This window comes from Falco cherrug, chromosome 1, assembly GCF_023634085.1.
Source record: "Falco cherrug isolate bFalChe1 chromosome 1, bFalChe1.pri, whole genome shotgun sequence".
NCBI lineage: Eukaryota > Metazoa > Chordata > Aves > Falconiformes > Falconidae > Falco > Falco cherrug.
Genome location: NC_073697.1, coordinates 24,750,789 through 24,773,297, shown reverse-complemented (window position 1 = coordinate 24,773,297; position 22,509 = coordinate 24,750,789). Strand labels below are relative to the sequence as shown.

General features: G+C 41.0%; 1 protein-coding gene across 2 annotated transcripts in view; it reads right to left on the bottom strand.

Annotated features, from left to right (window-relative positions):
• Window positions 1-573: 573 nt before the first annotated feature.
• MOB1B (MOB kinase activator 1B) overlaps window positions 574-22,509 on the bottom strand; it is a 44,720-nt gene continuing 22,784 nt past the window's right edge. For both annotated transcript variants that reach the window (XM_055700706.1, XM_055700707.1), the window contains exons 3-6: window positions 17,598-17,691; window positions 10,143-10,276; window positions 7,617-7,780; window positions 574-7,037 (exon numbers count right to left, since the gene is read on the bottom strand). In XM_055700706.1, coding sequence (XP_055556681.1) covers window positions 6,960-7,037; window positions 7,617-7,780; window positions 10,143-10,276; window positions 17,598-17,691 — 470 coding nt within the window. In that variant the 3' untranslated portion in view covers window positions 574-6,959. The remainder of the gene's footprint in view (window positions 7,038-7,616; window positions 7,781-10,142; window positions 10,277-17,597; window positions 17,692-22,509) is intronic.

The window sequence follows — 22,509 nt, the reverse complement described above, 5'->3', positions numbered from 1 at the left end:
GATGACAGCCTTTCCCAGCGCTGAGAAACCCAAGGCACTACTGCGGCCCTACCTGCCATGCGCTTCCCCATCCCCGCCACGGCATGAGGCCCTCCGGGTCTCGACAGGCCAAGTGAGCAGGGAGAAATCCTCACATGGACCGAAAGTGGCACAGCAGCGAGGCACTCGTAGCCAACACACCCTACAGGAGGTGGCTTACCGTGGGATGGGGGGGCTTTGGGGTTAGTGGGTGCGAGCAGAGGGAATCAGATGGAGATGGAAGGTAGGAAACCTGGCGCGCTGCAGCTGTCAGGATCACAGGCGGATTTTAGGAGGAAGGAAGGAAGAAAGGAAAAAAAAAAAAAAAAAAAAGGAAAGGGAGAGGAGAGGAGGCAAGAAAAGAAAGGAAAAGGCACCTGTGTTGCCGAGCATGGCCAAAAGCCCTGCAACAGGACGCTCTTCTCATGGCAAAGCTTACCAAACCACCCCAGGGTCAGTGCTGAGATGCAGTTAACATGACACTAAACTTGTTATCGGAAATCCCATGCCATGCTCTGTCCCTGCTAGGTAAATTCAGGTCATGAAACAAGGAAATGAAAAGGGTATCAGGTTGTTTTATTGCTATTGTGTCTGCCTGCAATACAAATATTCACAAAATCAGACAAGGTAATTACAAAAAAAATATCTAATTTGTATGTGTAATGTTCGTATGTGTACAATATACAGAAAAAATCTATCCACAAGTAGAAAGTAATTTAGAAATGGGTTCAAGAAGGAAATAAAGACAATCATGGTCAAACATAGCTATTTATTTTCTCTTATAAACAGCCTTCAGTTTCTTATTGGAAAAAAAAACCCTAGAATTTAAATATTTTGTCCCATCACATACAACAATCTGTATACATTATTTACAACTCTCAAATAAACATGTTGCAGATTTTCAGACATTCAACTTTTCTTATTTTAATCAAAAGCTGTTCTCATTTAAAACTAAATATCAATCAGTGACTACAAACTGAAGCGATATTGGCACAGTTAGCTTACAGTAAGGGTGCTCATCTTGCATTTTGTATTTTTACACCACATTTTCTCCTCTATATTGTAGGATTCTAAAGGAGGAGGAAATGTTAGTGTTGCTTTTGTAATTTTTTTTTTTGCCTTCAAAAATGGCCTTTTATTGAAACCTCATTCATTTTTATTGCATTCTTCTCTCTCTTCCACTGCACATCAAGGTATGTGCTTCTAGGTACTAAAGCAACACAACCACAGCATACCAAAGTAGTAAAACAGCCATGAAAATAAGTGTTCCCTCCGCGACACATCTCTGAAAAATGTCGTTAAGTTGCAAACGTACAAAAATAATGAGTATAGTTTAGTGGCTATAAAAATTAATTTCCCCTAAAAATACAATACTCTATGAACAATTTAGGGAATTGGTTCTTCAAACAAAAAACTTGATTTGATATTTACCTAGACTGCAATCTTAACCTGGCAAGAGGAAAAACATAAGACAAGCAGGAAAATAAAAAGGTTTAACACTTAAAATAACCAACATTAGTCTCATCTTAGAAGATAACTAAGAAAAGACGGTGGGCATCCATAAAACTGCTAGTGGTTCTAGTAGTGCGGTTTAGAAAAAAAAGACAACTGATATCAGCAGTGAAGGAAACAAGGTTCAGTGTAACAGGGAATCTTTCAGTGAAAGGAAAGCAAGTTGTCTGTGTTTGTGCTGCAGCTCTTTAAATACTCTGACTAAAAGGGGGCAGTTTATATACAGTAATACAGCACTCTGGCAGGTAGGAAGGGGGGAGAGGGTAGCAAGAACAAGAACAGCTATCCAAAAAGGATGTGTTTACAGTAAAAACTGTATCTGGTGATCCAAGGGAAAGGGGGGCAGGGTCCAAGAAACAGAAAGGAATAAACTGAAAGGTAAGTACAGTCCATAGCAGCAAGTAGATATCCTTACCTGTTACATGAGTGTCAGGGAGACTGGGAGAGTGATCAGTTCCTAAATACTGAATAAGGACAGTGCTCCTCTACATCTTAAACTAAAAGCAAAAGTTCAAAAGCTCTACATTGCATAGTAACCAGTAAAAGAAGCTTGATACTTGCAGACAGGCCATCTGCCTCTAGAAACCTGTTTTCTTCCTTCAGCTACCATTCAGCTACCTGCAACAGCAGAATGTGGCATTATCTTCTATTTGCATGATGAATTTGTATCCCTGACTTTAATTTGAAAGACTTGAAAAATTACTTCTGGGAACATGCTGTATCCACACCATCTAAACAGTGTCAACACTGGCAACAGTGGCTGAACTTGACGAACTTAAGAGTTTGCCCCATCCCACCTCGAGGTAGATGACCTCCTGAAGTTACCACTCAAATCAGCTACATGGTCTAGTGTGCTGGTAGCTGAAAACCACCACAAACAGTAGAATTTAAAGGACCCTATTACACTGGGAGGCCTCAGCCAGTACTGGCAACCCAGCCTGGTTGAACCCTACCAGCACTGTCCACTCCCAATGACAACAAAGCTGGAAGTTTTTGTCTCCAAGCACTCATGACACATAACCGAGTCCATTTTAACATGAACCTAGAACAACATGGGGTTTGTTCAGGGTTCATCTCTCTGGGTTTTATTGGGGGCTGAGGGGGTGCCCTCCCCCTTCTCCCCCAGTAGATGCACTGTTTTATAAACACATTCACTCAATCCAGATTCCATCTGTACAACATGGCAACTTTCGTTTAGCATTTCAATGTGCCCTTACTTCAAGAGTGTAAACGCACATCAACTTCTGGTCCCACACCTTTTTGAAGAAAAAAAAAAACCACACAACTAAAAGCTGCAAATATATACAGCATAGGGATACTAAATCCCAAACACTGCATACATATATTAAATATCGTTAATTTCAAGTGTTGTATAATTAAACAATGTGTTCATACAGCTGTCAGGCAAATCATGATCTCCAAGCTTTTATTACATGCCTAGAAACTATTCTGTAAAGGTGTTTTCTACTGCCAGACACTAAATACAAAAAATACACTATCCATATAATATGACTTTTTTTTCTTTTTTCTTTTTTTTTTTTTTACATAATACATTCTAAATCTTGATTGGACAAACTGCAGCAGATGCCTCTGAGTTTCTAAAATTGTCTACTAAAAATCCAACCAAACAAACAAAACCCAAACCACACCTTCAAGAGCTGAAGTATGCCAAAAACGAGAACTACTGCACTGGTATCACTCCAAGCAAATCCTCACTTCTAAATAATTTTCTTTTGAGTTTCTTGCTGGTACATGACACTAAACCAGTGAGACAGCTTGAAATCTAAAGGAAGGTACCTCCTATTTAGCACCTTGGAGCAGGGTACTGCCATTTTCACTCTCATGTTCTTGCTGCGATGCGGTAACATGAGCTCTAGCACCGATTAAAGGGCTCCTCTCCAGTAAGCGTTATCAGCACAGCGAACATCCACACGCAGCCTCTTGAGCAACACTGACTCAACTCAGCAAAGCTGTTTTCATTGCAAAGTTTACAGGACTTTTATTATCAAACTGCAGCCACAGTGCTCTTCATGCCTCTGTAGCTGGAAGTTTTCAGTCACTAACACTCCTCAGATAGCAGCATGCACAAAAGGTTGTGTAAGATCATGTTCTTAAATTCAGCTTCCTGCATGACCACAGTCTGTTTAAAATCGACAGTTCAAATCTGGGAGTGAAGCTGCTTCTGCATAGTCAGGTGGATGCTGACCGCTTCTGTAACTCTGAAAATACTAGTGTCTCCTACATTACTCGCTTCTGAACAAAGACAGCCCTCCAACCCTGCACTGAAAGCTAGTACCGCCACCCGACTGCTCCCAAGCCAGGCTCATATAGTGATGTCCAGCTCAGATGTCTGGTGTGCCACTCTGTTCAAAATGGTCCTGCAGCTGCAGACATCACCAATGATGTGCGAAGTCCGTGGCAGTACTGCATTCCCAGGTACCTTGCCAAACGCACCATACAGCACATAAAAAGGATAAAGCACACCAGAGGCATGCTTTTTCTCTGATCCTTCAACAGGAGATGTTCTGCCTATGGGAGCTCCTTCTTTTTTATCAGCCTCCTAATAGACTCGAGGCAGCAGCATTTAGGCTACAGCATAGACTGACTCTTCCACTGGCCAACAGAATCACATGGGGAAATCCCATGTTTGCCAGAATAGCAGGACTGACAAAAGCATTGGGGCAAATACTTCAGTCAGAGGCAACTCACCAAAGGGAACTGCGCTCATGCTTCTTGTTTGCTTTTGCCTCGTGCATATTTTTCCAACCCCTAATTCCCTCAAGAAGCAACACACATTAAGTATTTCCCCTCTTTTCCTCCGACATGTGTGTACGCACACAGGAAAGTCAAGATCCTTACTGGCTGAGAAGGGGTAAGGCCTTACTCCACCTTTCTTAAACTAGGAGTTTGTTAAAACATTTGATGGAAAGCTCTCTTTGCATCATCAGCTTGACTTGGTGTGGACTGTGGTAACTCAAACCCAACCCCAAGATTTGACATTAAGAAAAACACAATATAGAAGTCCTTTCCTTTGACAGCCACACGTTAAGAAAACTTGTGTAATTCACTGTGATGTAGAAAAAGCCAAAAGATAAGGATAACTGAACATTTCACTTGTTCTTTGAGCAGATTGTAATGGGCAATGACATTGATCTGCAAAGGAGCCAAACACATTCTACATTTTCTTGAACGGTAATAAAGCTTCGAATGAAGACAAGGACTGTCTTAATTACAAATGCTAAACTGCAGGTGTTTTGCAAGTAGCCTCTCTACCTAATATTAGTGTAGCCAAACCTAAATTCAGTCTGAACACCACTGCATGACCATTCCTCACTATGCAGCACTCCATGTTTCCATTTCTAAATAATAAGCAGTGAAACAAGTGCACAATGCCTATTTCTGCCTCAATATTAGGTTCTCTCAATTGTTCTCAAGATGGGGGGAAGGGAGGGCAGATAAATAAATGAGACACAGAAGAGGTAACAAAAACAGTAAACTGCTCCTTCAAGAAGCAGTTTAAGCAGACTATGAAATATTTAGCTATACTGAAGCTAACACAGTTCTTAAAATAAGCTTCAGATGCTTCGGAAATACATCATTTTAACTCCAAAGTAGCAATTCTAGTCTCCCAAATGAGTACATCTTTATTACTGTACTCAGAAGTTTATCAGCTGGCTATACTAATGGCCACTGACATATTTTACAGGCTGTTGCACAGTTTTCCACTTTACTCAGCATTTTCAGTCAAGCAAAGGCGCACAAAATGTAAGCTCATCTTTTCTGTCATATGCTAACCTTGGCTTCACCTGCAAATTTTTGAAGTTCAAGAGTCAGTCAAGCGTTCACCAGTCAGTTTAAGCCTTCATGTTATTGAGGGCTAAAAATGGTGGGTTTGTGCAATCACAATCTAGCAAAGCCTGGCAACATGAACTGCCTAGCATACTGTATTTGGCAACTAGCAATATTGTGGGATAGCACGCTGCAGAACCTAATGCAGATTTCTTTGAACCCAAATTAAAATGGCTTTGACAAAATCCATAAATAAACAAGAGAGCTAGTCATATGGGTTTCTGCCACGGGAAACATGGCTGATACAGTCGCAGCAGCAATTTCCAAGTCATCATCTGCAAATCATCCCAAAGGTTAACTTCTCACAGGCGATTCTCATTTCTGGTGTGCGAAAACACAAGGCTAGAGAGGCAAAACACACCAACCCAGGTAGAGGAAGGCCACATTTTGATTAGCTTTTCGCAGGAATAGAAGATGCACTTACCAAATCACAACCTGCTAAAAATTCACCGGTACATTCCTATTACTCTACCCAGCTGCTGTAGTTCCTTGGAGATGGGCTGCAATTTTAAATGGGGTAGAACACCATAATGCTAACTTTAATCCAAAGTGGTCCGTGAAATTACATTCCCTCCAAGATACATCTTCTACCACAGAAAACACTGCCCACCAGAGCTCCTCCACAGAGCCAGGCTTTTTACTCATAACTTACATCATTTCACTACTTATTTTTCAAGCCAGATTTTTTTCTTATTATTACCCCAGTGCATTTTTACATATATATATACTGAATATTTCCCCTAACTGTATTTGTGCAAACTAACTATTCATTTGGCAAACACTAGGAAATTCAACAGAAGTGACTGACCCAAGTTGACGCTTCCCTGGTAAAAAAAATAAAAGCAAATATGAAAAGCCAAAACCAATGGCAACAGACATGTAACTACTTGCTAAGCACAGGTTCTTTATATTTTGACACCACCTTCATCATTTTGCTTTAGTGACTAGAACTTCACTTTCCTTTATAAGAAATATCTAGTTTTGAAATATTCTGTGTTAATCTCTAAAAAAATAGGACAAATATTTGTATTAAAAGCTGGAGATCATTGATTTCAGTAAGTTATGGCTTTTTTTTAGTGTAAGCATATATATTTTTTTCTATAACAAGTATCAGTAAGTGTCCTGGGTGTTAGTCCATATTTTCTGTTTCCAGCAATGTTCAATATTGTATGTGCTTTGCACCTCAGAAGTGAGTCTGCCAAGGCACTTAGAGAATGTAAGCAAGTCTTTTAGGGACTTCATGAGAATGGGCTACCACTGACAATACAAGAACCCATCCACCAGCAGAGTCAATCCCCCAACCAAGCATGTTTCCTTTATAAACGCTCAGCACCTGCTAAAATTCCACAATGAATAACAACAATCAAAAAGTAACAAAAAAAAAAAGTTATTTACCACATGTCACTAACAGATAAAAGATTTCCCTTAAGAAAAGCACAGAAAGTAGACCTTGGCTGTCATCAATAACAGCACATGTTTTTGTTTTTTTAAAAAAAAAAAAAAACAAACCAACAAATTAACAAAAAAAATACCACACGCTTGCTTAAAGAAACAAGTGATTTCAAGAAATCCTCTTCCTTTTATCTGTCCTTAGAGGTGAGTTTTTCAATCAGTTCTTGAAGTGGTGCAAGTTCCCTTCTATCAATGAGGTTGAATTCCTGTAACAAGGGTGAGGAGAAAGACATACATACCAAGTTTCACATGTGCAGCTCACGTGAGAAGTCTTATTCAGATAGAAGTTATTTGGTAATAGGCTCTTCGAGTTCAGGCTTAGCCACTACAGCATTTTCTGCCCATCTGCCATTAGCTGAATAGCAGCGTTCAACTGCCTAAAGCTTTTTCCACCAATTGAAGGAAACGTAAGATGATGCTCTTTTTTTATACAGAGAGGGGGGGAATGTAGCTTTGAAGCAAGCACACCGTTTTCAATCTAGCTTCAGACACTGTCCTTCCTCTTTCTTTTGTTAAGAATTACTGTTCTACTGAATTATTCGCTAGGGAACACCTTTCAGTATTCAACTTTGTAGCGAACAAATGCTTCATTGAGAACTTTTCCATTCCTGGAATGCTTCTAGCAGTAAATATACATCAGAACACAGTAAGACACTATCTGTGGGCCCTGGATGCACTGACTCTCCCACAAACACACCAGCTGTTAAGGAACTGAAGGGGTATTACTTTGATACGCTACTTTTTCCATAATATAAATGTAATCACCATGCTCCCGCCACACTTACCTGAACAAAAAATATAAAGTGCTTGAAAGAAGTGTTAAGGTGTGCCTCTTCCTGTAGCTGGATCACAGGATCAAAGTGCTGGTGATAGATGTGAGCATAAACTCTGAAGAGACGCTTTAAAATTGTCTTTGCCACCGACATGAAATTCTTTGGGAACGGTACGCCTAGAAATAAGAAAACAGATGGCTTATTTTTAAATGCCCATGTAATGTTCATGTATTTTGAAAACCATTATAACCCAACCCTCTCTCTTGCACAAGAAAGGCTGTTCCATTTCACTCAGCGATTTCACCTGCGAGTCACACAATATACTTAGGCTGAAGCACAACAAGCAGCTCTTTGGGAGACCAGAGGGACGGCTTCTCTCCCTTCAGCAGACCAGTGGCTCATGAACTTTTTTCAAAACAAATCTGATGACACTTCTATGCTGAACCCTCCTAGCTTCAACTTCCAGGCACTAAAATTTGTTATGCCTCGGTACAGTTCCTCAAAAAGCCTTCTCTGACGAAGACCTTCCTCCCTTCTGGGAGGATTCAGATACCCAGACACCGATACCTAATACACTTAGAGATGCCCTCTCAGTACTCGCCTGGCCTCTGACTGCCAGCGCAGAAAAGGGAAAGACTCCTGCAGGCTCAGAGTCTCACCAATAGCTCTGGGCGTGTGTCCAAGATAGCACAGGGTACTCCAAGGGACACCAGATACCTTTGAGCAGGTAACAAAAAACACCTCTCCTATCAGCCGTCAAGTTTTACATTTCTCTTGGCTAAAGTGAAATCAGAAATAGGCTGTCTTCCACCTGTCTCATGCCCTGCAAAAAGACTCCTGTCTCCATCCTGCTCATCACCATCCCTTAGCCAGAGGCTACTGCTTTCTTAACTGCCTGCTTAGTGTACTCCGAAACACGCTCCTTTCAGTCATTTCAGTGAAAATTACCCAGGACAGGTTAAAAAAATCAGCTTCAACAGCAGATCTTTTGTCAGTGCACAAGTTTTGTTAACATCAGTTAGGAAACAGCAACCAGCTACTGGGAACAATAATCTCTTTAGTTGACACATCCGCAGGCTAAAAAAAGATACGTATCAACGATCTAAAAAGATTAAACCTGTCTAGCTTCTCATCACAAAGCAGTTTTCCCAGTCAGCTAAGCTGTTTTGCCCTCTCTCTCTCCAACTGTTGAAGTCCTGTTTGAAGGCCAGAAGCTCAAGCTGGATGCTGTAGGCCAATCTTGATCTTACCAATGCTTTAAAACTCTCAGAAATAAAATTTTCATACTCCTACTTGAGTTGCCCTGTTTACATATACACCACATTTCCTTTGCTGGCTGCTGCATTGCATGGGAAGTTCATGTTTAGTTTGTTATCCATTGTGGCCTTTAAGGCTCATTCTGAATGACTACCTTTCAAAAAATACATCCTATTATAAGAAAAAAAAAAAAAGTCTTCAGCAAAGTATATGCTGCAGCTAAAGAAAGATCAAGTCCTGATGTAGCCTTTTGAACATAACTTTAATATTAACTGTAGCTATTTAGTATCATTCTTATTAGTAGTGGACTTCTACCCCAGCTCTGAACTCTACCCTGCAACACTAAAATGAATGCTATAGAATGCAAATAAACCACGCTTACGTCTACTAAGCTGGGAACATCTAGCTTTTTGTCACTTCTTCACAAACTAACCAGCCTTCTCTGCATATCTGCTTAACTCTGAAGTAAAAACAAATGTCACTTGATTCTGACAGGTGGCCCTGTTTCTCTGAAGAGGCTTACTGCAAATGTGTCAAATGCTTCAGAAACTATTCACAAAATAAAAACAATTAGGAGATCTCCCTTCCTTTTTCCACAGCGGATCATAAGCCTATGAGTAGTGGTGTACTGGAAAACTGCCAGTTAGGAGCTTTAGAACAAATAATCCTTCCTGCCTCTAGAAGCAGGGTTTTCTTCCTGTTACCATTTCTGAACTGGTTGTCGGTCATTATTTTGCTCCTACTTTTCTCAAAGAAACCACTTAAACATACATCTTTCATCTTCACTTGAAAAAAAGAAAAAAATTATCATCAATTTCAGATCAAAGATGCAATTCAACTTCTTTGGAGGTAACACCTAGGAGAAGATCCCCACAAGGACCAAACATCTTTCCTGCCATCAGAAAGCTTTCAGTTTGTACCAATTACTGTTTATAAGGTTTTGAGACCCTCTGCCTTATTTCTAAGGAAACAACCCACTGTTCAAAATGAAAAAAACATCACTTTTGATCAACACAGTTCCTTATTTAATAGAAACAGTACTTCCTGCATTCAGAATTGTGATAGATGGTTTATTACTATTATTAACACATGGATCAGAGTTCATGTACTACCACACAAATTTTATCTCAAGAGACAAAAATGCCTTTACATATATAATGTAACCTTTTAAAGTTGCCCTACTCATCAGCCATTTAGGAGACTTTTTAATGTTATAAGACTTGAATATTCCTGTACAACTGTAATCCAAACACATTGTTCAGTTTTACTTATTTACTTTACCTATTTTAGAAGGAAATAGCGTTTCATCATCCAGCTGATCCTGGACCCAAGTCATCAGGTAATCAATGTACTTTGGTGCAGAGCACTTAATTGGTTTCTTTATGTTTGTCCCATCTGCCCAGTGGTACTCATATCTGGGTTGGGACAACAACAAGAAGACATTTCTTAACACAAGTGAATCATTCACATCAAGGCCTGGAAGGCTGCTCCTCCTGCTCCACGCCCCGCACTCCCACACCCTCCCACAGCCCTTCCTTGAAACTAAAGTCCAAATGCTCCCAAGCCACCCACAGCTGCTCTGTACCCGATCTCCCCACTGCAGTTCTGCTTTAGCTGGACTCTCTTCTGCAGTCTGTGAAGGCCTCCAAGAACTTCATCCTTTACAGCACAGCTCATACATCCTTGGTTGCAATGCTCCTGCCAAAATGCACATAGCAGCCTGCAGTCAAACCTGCATCTCTATACATCAACAGGTGCTGTGTGCGTAGGTGTCCAATACCTGAAAGGCCAACAGCTACTTACTCTTTTTTGAAGCTTCCTGCCTGCCTCCCCACACACACATAGAAGAAAACCATTACAGCCCATTGAAGCAAAACATCAAGAAGTTACATCAGATTCTCACACAAATAAAAGCTAAGCTACAGGTCTCAAATCCGTGAAGGCACCCAACTGACTTCTAATGTGAAATTTCACGCAACCAGCCCTAGCAAAAGGCTTCCCTTCACCTCCACCAGCAGAGAACTACAAAATGAGTGGCCATGCTCAATATCTGCAGCAGCTGGCACCCAGACACATTAGACCCCTAAAACCTAAGGATTTCTCTACATTTGAAATCTTCTTACAGATTTTGCATAACTGAAGACCAAATTACACTGGCTCTTGCCAGAGATCCCAAATTATAATTGTGTTAGAGACACAGAATAGATTCAGAGGTAGGTTAATGTCATGGAATACTACTACAAAACTGGAAGCTGGTATGAAGTGTCTTTTAGCTAACAGTTAGAAAAAAGCTTCTAGGCTAAATAGTCCTCCCCAGAAAAGGTTCATATCTGAAGGTCTAGTGCTACCATGCAGCACACCAAGACTCAGAATAATCTGGGTTTCCAAGTTATACCACTGACCCACTTAACAATTGTAGGTCAATAACTGTCTTTTAGCTTAATTCTTCCTTCTGTACATATGGTTATGTCACACCTTTACAAGCCACTGACATGACCATGAAATATTAAAACGTGTGCTCTTTTTATCCTTTTCCATTCACAGAGCTAATAAAAATTGACATCTTTTAGGAAGCACATTTAAAGATTCCAGCATCATTAATTTTAATGTTATCACTTTAACTTCAAGAATTTCAAAAGCCATGGAAAAATGTATTAAGCAGTATCCATTTAGATGCATAAGAGAAACAAGTCCTCATGATAATAGAATTGAACAGGTATTTCGATCGGCTTGGGGAATACAGTTGACACACATCCAGACACAGGGAAGGATGGTTCATCTTGGCAACAAATAGCTTAACAAAACCAAACACTTTTAACATTGGGAGTCTGATAATACCAGCTTTCAAGTGAAGCACAGTGTTCCTTTCTATGTCTTGCTGAGTACAAATGCACGTATCTTAATATTCCTTGCCAATCTGTAACATCTGAGCAGTTTCTTCTCATCAGCACAGAGCTGTGCATAGCCCTCTCTTTTAGATCTGAACACAGCATCATCTCTCACGTCAGTTTTAAATCAGCCAGCCTTGCTCAGCCAGCCAGCACTGCTGCAGAACAGCTATCAGTGGGGTGAGCCTGCTGCCAAGCCAGGAGCGAAAAGGAGCGAAACAAAAAAAACCCCAAAACCAAAACATACAAGGATAGTGATGTCAGCTCAGTTACGCTTAGACAGGAAACATACGCACTACATCTACAAGTTATATCTCAGTTCTTAAAACCTCATGAAGTTCAACAAGGCTAAGTGCAAGGTCTGGGTCAGGGTAATCCCAAGCACAAATACAGGCTGGGCAGAGAATGGATTGAGAGCAGCTCTGAGGAGAAGGACTTGGGGGTGCTGCTGGACAAGAAGCCCAACACAGCCAGACAATGTGCACTCGCAGCCCAGAGAGCCACCCATGCCCTGGGCTGCACCCAGAGCAGCGTGGCCAGCAGGGCAGGGGGGTGATTCTGCCCCTCTGCTCCGCTCCAGTGAGACCCCCCCTGCAGTCCTGTGTCCAGCTCTGGGGCCCCCAGCACAAGGAGAACACGGACCTGTTGGAGAGAGTCCAGAGAAGGCCATGAAGATCATCAGGGGACTGGAGCAGCTCTCCTGTGCAGACAGGCTGAGAGCTGGGGTTGTCAGCCTGGAGAAGAGGCAGCTCCGGGGGAACTTACAGCACCTTCCAGTGCCTAAAGGGGCCGTCAGGAAAGCTGGAGAGGGGCTTTTTACAGGGGCCTGTAGTGATAGGACAAGAGGGAATGGCTTTAAGCTGTGAGAGGGGAGATTTACATCATATGAGAAAGAAGTTCTTCACCGTGAGGACGGCAAGGCGCTGGCCCAGGCTGCCCAGAGCAGCTGTGGGTGCCCCATCCCTGGCAGTGCTCAAGGCCAGGCTGGACGGGGCTGGGAGCAGCCTGGGCTGGTGGGAGGTGTCCCTGCCTGTGGCAGGGGGGGAACTAGAGGGTCTCAAAGGTCCTTTCCATCCCAAACCACTCCGTGATTCTTTTTAAAATAATTACAAGAGATGTTATTAATAGTTAGTATTTCTACTTCTGATAGCATTCTCAATTTCGTTGTTTTTTCTTAGTACAGCAGTAGCATACCACAGTGTTTGGGCTGCAGCCACCACCGTTTAAACCTTCCCTTGCTATCTCCAATTAGTATTGTGTGGAGACTGGAGGTCTTCCATTTTAAAGATCATACACATAATTTTATACAAAACTTAATTGTATCTGATAGATCTGGCTTCTGATGCCGTTTAACAAATTCAGTTTTGTCAAAACAGTAACTGGGAGAACATTTTCACAATAAACAAAATTTACAAGCTATTACGAGTGTGCTGCTCACAATGGTATAAAAAAATCCCATTTTCATAAGGGCAACAAATCTAAAGGTCTGTAAGCATTTTAAAACTGCATCTCAAGACACACACAAAAATTCCACATGCTCTGAATGGACCACCTGTCTTGAAAAAATCAGCATTCTTCACCACCCAGTATTACCCTAATACTGATATTTAAGTGGTATTAACATAGGACTAATATCAAGACTTAGATGAGGTGCCGGGTTCAGTCTATAGACCAAGGAAGACAACAAACTACATTACACGCTAAAAATCTCATCCAAATATCATACATCCATAAGAAACCTACCTACCTCCCCACTCCCCAACACTATGAGTTAACTCTGCATGTTTTAGAGGAAGGGATGCCACAGAACGACCCTTAAAGTAACACAGCTCTTGAGAAACAGCAGATAGGTCCTGACAAAAATGAAGTCATATACAGAATCTGAAAGTATTCCAGCAAAGTCCCCACACTGCACGCAGTGGGTGTAATGTTCACGGTTGTTCCTAGGCTGTCAAAAGGCTTGGGGTTCACAAGGAAGGGGAAAATGAACTCTTCCTAGAAGGTTAAACATGCCACTGATAACACATCAAGAAGCCTAGCCCAACTTCTTAAACAAAAACAGAAAATCAAAACACATCCAAAAAAACATAACCACATATTAGAATCATTTGAGCTGGTACAGGAAATGAAGGGTAAAAATCACATTTCTAGCTCAAGCTTGTGAGCAAACACCTACAGCTCTGGTGATAGAAACCAATTAACCTTATTGTGATAGGCAGTTCTTCTACAGAAAATACATTTTTAGAAACCTCTAAAGTTTAGCAGATCTTTTTAGGGGCAAAACAATATGTGAAGGATACAGCAAGAAATACACAGTTCACTTCACCAAGTGCAGGGAAGAATAACAATCCCTAACAACTCTGGCAGAATTCTTTCATATGAATAAACACAAGTTATTTGCCACTTTTAAACAGAAAACCCAACTATGCCCCTCACACTGAAAAATATCCCTAAGCATAAACAATCATAGGACCAGCTCCTCTACCACACAATTACATGTACATGGCCAAAAAGAAAAACAAGCAAACACCAAAAACACCCCACAAAAACAACAAAGCAAGAAAAACCAGCCTGACTAAAATTAAAACTGTCACCTTGTCCAACAGCAATAAAACGCAGTGGCTCAGTAACATCTTTTAAAAGATTATCAGACATTTATGCGATCCTATCATGTCTGAATCTCAGTGCATCTGTATTACACCGAGACTGCTGAAAAATACTGTTTTGACCCTCAGTCATCAAGTGACACAGGCAGAGAGAAGTGCACCACAAAAAGGCAAAAGGATTGCTATTGTGAAGAGCCCGTGTATTTCAAGGACCTGTTGACATGACTTACTCCTTTTTTTTTTTTGTTGCAGACACACTGGGCAGAAGACAGCATGTGAACATTCAATTACGCTTATTACACCCACGTAGGATTTGTGGGATCTGCCCATGTTGGAATGCCCACCTATTCTGATGTGAACATATCAAGACAGAAGCACTGCAGACCAACAAACCTCAGGAAAAATCAGAAGGATCTCACCACCATTAAGAGTGAGCTTAAGGCACTCATACAAATGCCCCACTTCAGACTTCCAGCTTTGAAAAATGCAGCAGCCATGTTCTTCCTTTGTGCTCTTACTGAAGACTTACAACCAGGGAGGAAAATAAAATTCTCCTCACCCAATGCTGTTAATTTAACAGATCACTTCTATGCAGGTTCTGAACTTATTATCATGCATGTTGTGCTGACTGTGACACTGCAACTGATACAAGGCTAGCAAGAAGCGATAACCAACAAGGGCTTGGTTGGTTGGTCTTTGCTGAAGTGAAAAGAATGGAACATTACCGTGAGTAATCCCATGTTTTGGAACAAATGGAAACCAATACTTTTTTCAAATTGTTAGACAATGAGCTGTACAGCAGGAGAGGAAAATCTGCTCTTGATCTTTACATCAATCCTTAACTAACACCCTGAAAAAAGCTAGTCAGCAGTCCTTCCAGAGAAGACAAGTCCAGAAGAAATGAAACTGATCCCACAGCACACAAAAAATTACTCGCCTCAGCTAAGCCCTTCTGTTAAGATCACTACCAAAAAGAACCAGTGGGCTGGAGAAGTAGCCATACAGCCCCCAAGCACATGCTTAAAAGTAGCCCTTTAGAGAAGACAACCTTCCCTGTATAAAAAATAAAACACAAAAAACCAGACATGAACCTAGGTGACTTGTCTGTTGACAGGGTCGTCTTTCGGTTGGGTTTTGGTTGGGTTTTTTTTTTCCTTTAAAGGGCTTTTAAAGGCAGAAGATAAGTACTAGGCAGGGGATACAGGAAACATCACACTTCTCCTCTGGTTACCCTCTCTCTTTAGGCATCTGGTTTAATTTTTCTAGACTGCTACAAGTTTGTCAGCTATGCTCTGAAAATTGTGCCTACGCCATGATGAGTTCTGAACAGCTATGCCTAAGTATGCACCAGCACCTTACAACCCTTTTTTAACATTTCAACCATAGACGCTTTTCCAGCGGGAATGCAAAAATCAGATTTTGAAGCCACAAAGTGCTCGCCACTTTGGCTCTCTCCAGCTACTCATGCTACTGCTGCCTAATCTGTTTCAAATGACCTTATGCAAGTTGTTTCATCTAACTCATACTCTTTTGTCTGAAATAGATGAGGATGCAATACTGGTAGTAGCTGAGCCATGGATGTAAGCAGACAGCAACCTTCAGCCTAGAAGCACTAATGAGCACCTAAGACTCAATGCCTCTTCAACTAATATAGCTTGAGCCAGAAGAGAATAGGAAACCGAGATACGTAACAGAAGGAAAAAAAAAATTCATAAATATCACTTGCTTTCATGCTGACATGTTTTCCAGCAGTGCCTCCCTGGAAAAAAAATTTGCAGGCCACCTTTTGAGTGAAGGAAAGCCACACTCACTCAAATTAAAAAACATTATATATGCTTTGCTGCCTGTCACCACTGAACTCACAAATCATTCGTCCATGTGCTTGGCTGGCCTCAGCCCCTCACGTGCACACACACTTCTGGTCCTTCCACAAAACCCACCCCTGAGTACAGGTAGGGGCTGCAGAGTTTGCGGAATGCTGTACGAATCCTATAGATACCTCATTAAAACCTTGGCAGAATGCATCCTCTAGCCTCCAGCATGTCTTTCCTACCCTGCTTCATAACTATTTGAGTATGATACATATTGCTATCAACGGTTATCAGTCTCTTTGGAGAGAAATAAATTGTTTAGTCTGGCAAGCAAACAGCTAAGCCTTTAATAATTAACCTCCACCCCCAAATAACTGCTTCTCAGCAGACAAACAATAAAGCAAAGAAATGTTTTTATGCTCTTATTTATTAAATAAGAGTCTTTTCTGCACGCCAGACAGACACACAAAGCAGACAATGGGCTACATTATTGCACAAGCTTAAAGTTTTTTTGCATAATGGTAAAGTTCTATTCCTTTTGTTTTTCACCCTTCATTTTGCACCAGCAGGTCTGCCTGCCCACGCTGGTTTTGGCAGTCCATTTTTAGTTCAAGAAGGTGGTGCCAAAGCTTCTCTTGGTCCACCTGGCTGCTTTCACCTCACAGCAACACCCTTCTGCATGCCCACTGCTCTCCACCACACTGGCTAGCAATTACTGGCTTCAAACAATAACAACACATGTCATTATCTAGGAAGAGGAAGTGGAGGAGAGGATTGTTTTTCTATATTGTTTATTAAGATTTTACAGTAGCTTAGAAGGAACCAGTGCCCTCCCTCGCCACTTGCTTAGAAATGCAGGTATTTTCTTCTTTGGAAGACACTAGGCAGTTAGAGAGCAGGAAAAACCACAAATGTTTAATGTCTGTACAAAAGCATAAGCAAGAATCAAAGAAGTGAAATTTAACCAAGGCACAGGGTAGGGGACTCATATCTACAGGCTACAGACTACTAGAAACTGTAGCCAAGTTTAGCCCTACAATACCTACTCCAAGATTCTGGTAAGCCCTAATTGAATGCCTGCTTATAAAAACTTCAAATTTTAATTTAAGAAACCCTCATTAACAATTCAGACCCAAAAAAGGGGGGGAAAAGATTTTTTGTTAATCGGTTTACTTCCCAGGCTAAAGAAAAATCAAACCACCAATAAAAACCCAAATAAAAAAACAACCCAAACACCCCACCTTTCCATTCCCCACTCCCTTAACAAAGGTTCAAAAAATTTTTCCTTCCACAGGTAACAAAAGCAGACATCCTTTCCCCCCACAGAAGTTATCTTTGGTACTCAACTGAGATAGCCTCAAGTTTTCAAATACAAAATCACCTCACCTCGAAAACTACACACACTCAACACTGTGTAACAAATGATCTTACTTGGGGCCAGCAGACATCACAGGGCAGCTCTCCTCTGTGCAGAAGTCTGTAATGGTTCCATAAAGCATATTGATCTGGTTGAAGAAGTCGACAGCTGTAAAGCATTTAAACCATCAATTAGCACCCTGCAGTGTAACGGCAACACAAGCTTCCCACAGCCTTAACTGTAAAGTACACACTGCTGAAGAGGGTCCTGGAATATTCTGGGGAAAAAAACCCCATTGTTACTGTTTTTTAAAATGTATTACAAAGGAGATGCAGAATTCAACCACCAACTTTCTACAACGGCCTCTGGCAAAGCTGTCCACTGCAGCAAAATCTTCATTTGAATGAAGCAAAGGGAAAGAGAAAGCTCAGTTAATAACCTTTTCTGAAAGTCTGGTGCATTTTAGTAGAATCTCAAATTCTACTAGCAAGTCTGGAATAAAACAAAAGATTTTCAGTGTAAACTTTCCAGCTAGAGACAGCTGTTACTCATTAGGTGACACTGACTTCCCTCAGGCTTCGTACTTCAGAAGACTATCTTTTCAAAAAATATTTCATAGAATCACAGAATGGTTTGGGATCAGAAGGCACCTATTATATATGCCTTTTAGATATTCCATCTATATGGAACTAGATGATCTTTAAGATCCCTTCCAACTCAAACCATTCTGTGATTCTACAAATATAGTTCAACCCCCCTGCCACAGGCAGGGACACCTCCCACCAGCCCAGGCTGCTCCCAGCCCCATCCAGCCTGGCCTTGAGCACTGCCAGGGATGGGGCACCCACAGCTGCTCTGGGCAGCCTGGGCCAGCGAAGTGAAGAATTTTCTTCCTAATATCTAAAACTCCCCTCTTTCAGCTTAAAGCTGTTCCCCCATGCCTTATCGCTACAGGCATTTCTTCCTAATACCCGATCTAAATGCACCCCCTTTTAGTTATGTTATGGTCAAATGCTACATGTGTGGAAGATGGGTACAGAAGTCATGACATAGGAATAGTCACAGTGCCAAGCAACTTCTGCTCCTTAGATTAACAATTAATTTCCACAAATCGGTATTTAAGCCACAATGTTTCCTCATTATAAACTATCCTTAAGAGTCTTGTGCTGGGGGTTTATGGCTTAAGTTTTGTTACATGTTTGGGAAAGCAGCTCTCTTCGCCAAACCTTTGTCTTTTTTTATATGGTCTACAGCTGAATTACTGAAATAAAAGACCAACAGTTAGCATATCTAAATACTCCCATAGTTCTTACTACGTTAAGTAGGTGCTTAATTACTTAGAACTCTTCGAAAGCAAAGCTCTTCTTCAATAACCTAACCACAGGTTCTGTTCTTAGGAACTGTCAAGAGTTTATAAAATCCACTTTACCTCCCCTCAATGAATGGTCCCCCTTGCGTTTGTTGGGGAGCACAGCACATTACCACGGCACCAATATGTAAATATAACTTTTCAAAATGTCTTTCAGACAATCGATGTCATGAGTAAAAATTGAAAGGTGACCAATATTAAAATTAAAAACTAGGAAATAAAATTTTAAGTAGGCTGGGTTAAATTCTTATACCTAAGTGCATGATGTGGTTCCAGAATAAGTTTTACTACATATTCCTGACTCCCTTATCCTGTAACAGTTACTGCAAATTCTGCTTCTAGATGAACCCAAGTAGTACAAGCATACAGGAACTTAAAAGATTTTTGAGACTAGCTTTGGTATTCTTATTTATCCATTTTTATGAATCGGTGAAATTCAGCTATCACATAAAAACCCAAATCAAGTGTGGTAGAGTTCAATTCCTTCCATTCAACCACAGCGCTTTGCAAATTTTAACTATTCCACCGACCGAATCACGTCTGCAGAGCTAGTCCTCAGGGTGAGAAAACAGTGCACAGGTTTGCCTGGGCTCAGCATCACTTAAAACTTAATTTACTCCAGTGCTACCTACATTATGCCTGCGATTCAATGTGCCAGTGACAAACTGCTTCTTTATTGAGACAGATTTCAAGAATACTCAAACTCCCTTAGGAGCAGTACTGACAGTCCAATCATGTCACCAAACAGCCATTACTCAATTTGGCATTCAGGTGAAAGCTCTTCAGTCTAAGCCAACAGGGAAAGAGTTCTCCTGTGACTGCTCTCTGCAGTTGTCACACATATTTGTCTTAAATTAAAAAAAAATTAGCTTAATTAGTTTAAAAAAATGAGTTGAAACAACAGTTACCACTTGCAACACTGAACAGTCTCATACAACTGATCTGCAGGACACTGGAATTAACACCAACAACACACTCCTCTCAATTGGGTGCCATGGCAAAGAGAAGCCAGCATAACACTTAGTAGCCTAACCAGATTTGTGTTCCTTGCTTAAACTTTATTACAGAGATACCCAGTTTTATGTAATGAAATAGAGATCGACATCCTAAATGCAGGCACCAGCAGATATCCCTTACTGTGAAATTAACTGATGGCTGAAGGGAAGGAAGGATTAAATACTGCAGCTCCCCTCACTAATTTTTCCACAGAATAAATATCAAAGATTACACAAACGTTATGGCAGCAAGTTACAGCTACTGTTCAGCAGATGCAGGATATGAGCTAAAACTGTGTCCTGCAACTTCCCAGGTATAAAAAAAGGGAAGCAAATAAAAACTGGTAAGGCAAGCACCTAGCACAACTCATGTCCAGCAACAAAAATCTGTTGAGTGGGTTTCTTTTTTTTTCTCCTGCACAGCAAAAGCAACATCAGGAAAGGATAAAAAAGTTACAGAGGTTCAGGAGGACTCCTAAAGCTTGTTCGGGTGGGGGAAGAGGCAGTTAATGAAGGCAGCAAGAAGTGGTTATAAACAGCCCTCGTTTCTTAAGCATACGCAAGAACTGATAATTAAGTTTCCAGTCCCTGCTCCCAGTAGAAACCACAGCCCAATGTTTGCTTCAAGGCAAGCATGTTCAAAAAACCCACACAGACTTCAACAAGATGACTGATTATTGTGAATCCCACACTTGCAAGCCTCAAAAGGCCATAAGACACCATCCATCCATCCAAGCCAGCAGCATGTGACAAGCAAGAAAAATGTAAGGACCTCCTTTCCAGCTTGTGTAGAGCTGTATGGGGTCTCCACATATTTTCATTTCCTCCTTTTACTTATTGTTCTTAAGTTTTGAGGGCTTAGATTATTTTTTCGAAGTGCTTTTCTACTCAAAGAAGTGCATACTGTCTTGTGTTGTATTGCGAAGATACGGGCAAGATGCACTTTTGAAATTATTTTTTAGTATTTTCACATCAAGGAGATTTCAAAATCAAACTCAAAACAAACCACTTATACACTTCTCACCTTTTTTTATTTTGAATACATATTTGAAAAACCTACATATACATCAACTCGTTACGATCAAACATTAGTAAGGCTAAGAGTTGAGCAAGAAGCGGAAGAGCAGAGCCCATTCGGTCCTGTGCTCTCGCTACTGTGAAGGGCAAAACCAGTGACATTAAGTTACACATTTGATTTCCTTTTTAGATCTCTCCATCAACAGAAGGGGCTCAAATCTACCATGAACTGGTACTAGGTGTGGGAGAGAGATGCTGTAAATGAAGGGAACACATAATGAGTTCATCGCTTCTAGACAAAAAAATTAAACATTTAAAACCCCACTTTGCTGCAGGAAGCAGGAAAGAAGACCATTTCATTACAAAACGCAGCTGCTGACAAAAGACTGGGAGCTGCCTTTTGCCACCCAGCTAATTTAGCAGTCAAGTCATTTGGGAAGGGAAAAACACCACTGCCACACAGGAAATAAGAGACATGGAGTGAAGGAGCCACCAAAAGGGAAGGATGCCAGCAACAGATGAAGCATCTTTAGTAATGCTTACTCATAAAAATGGGCTGGCTTTTTTTCTAGACAGTTTTGCAATACAGCATTAACAAACTTTTATAAAGAATGGTGCCAGCAGTGGCAAGTCATATATCAGAGCACTGTGTGGCTAATTGGGAAGCGGAAGGTTGAAGCCAGTATGACAGTTTCACTTCCCAAACACGTCAAAGAGCAAGAAGAAATAGACAGAACCACACAAACAATTAGAAGACATTTATCTTGAGCATAATTTATACTGCATTGCAGTGCATAATCAATACCGTACAATCAGGGAAGCATGCCAAGCCAAAGACACAAAAAGATGATGAAATACCCAGACACAGGGGCAGCCAAAACCCTGCACGGGCTAAGGAGCATGATAGGCCTTGGGTTAATCCATTCTTTAGGAGCAGAAGGCAGGCAGCAAATTCATGCAGCAGGGAGAGGAAGGAGGAGGAAACATGGTCAAGCAATCAGAAAACACTAATTTTGGCATCATTGTTTGGCCTGACCTAGCATGAAAGCAGAGCTAGGACAAAGAGCTTTAGGGGAAGTTAAAATAATGACATCAGAGACTTACCAGAGCAAAGGCTCACAACTCAGTAGAAACAAAAGGAATTAACTTTAGGAAAATTACAAAGATCAATCTCTGGGTTTGTTACAGGCACAAGGAAAGCCAGGCCATTCGTGTGACTGTAGTCTCTAGCACCTTTTATACCTGGGCCCTCATGCTTAACTAAATTAAGGTTTTACACTTAGCATGTAGAGGCTTGACTATACCGCTGGGTTACAACCCTAGCTGAGAAAGAACTAGAGTAAACATATTGAGGTGGCACTGACAGGCTACTTTCTAAAAACAGTAGTGACATTCCTACTTCAGCACTTGTTTGTGATCAAGTGCTCAAACTGTAACCACTAAAAATAAGAATTCTTTTGTTAACAGGAACATATTTTTGGCACAAGGAGATTAAGGAATTTTTGTTCTCTGTGAGATGCTCTGCATCTATCAGTTCTAAATGATACGACATTCACCTCTCCCAACAGCAACAGAGTGGTGCGTGCAGGACAGAAGAGCCTAGCC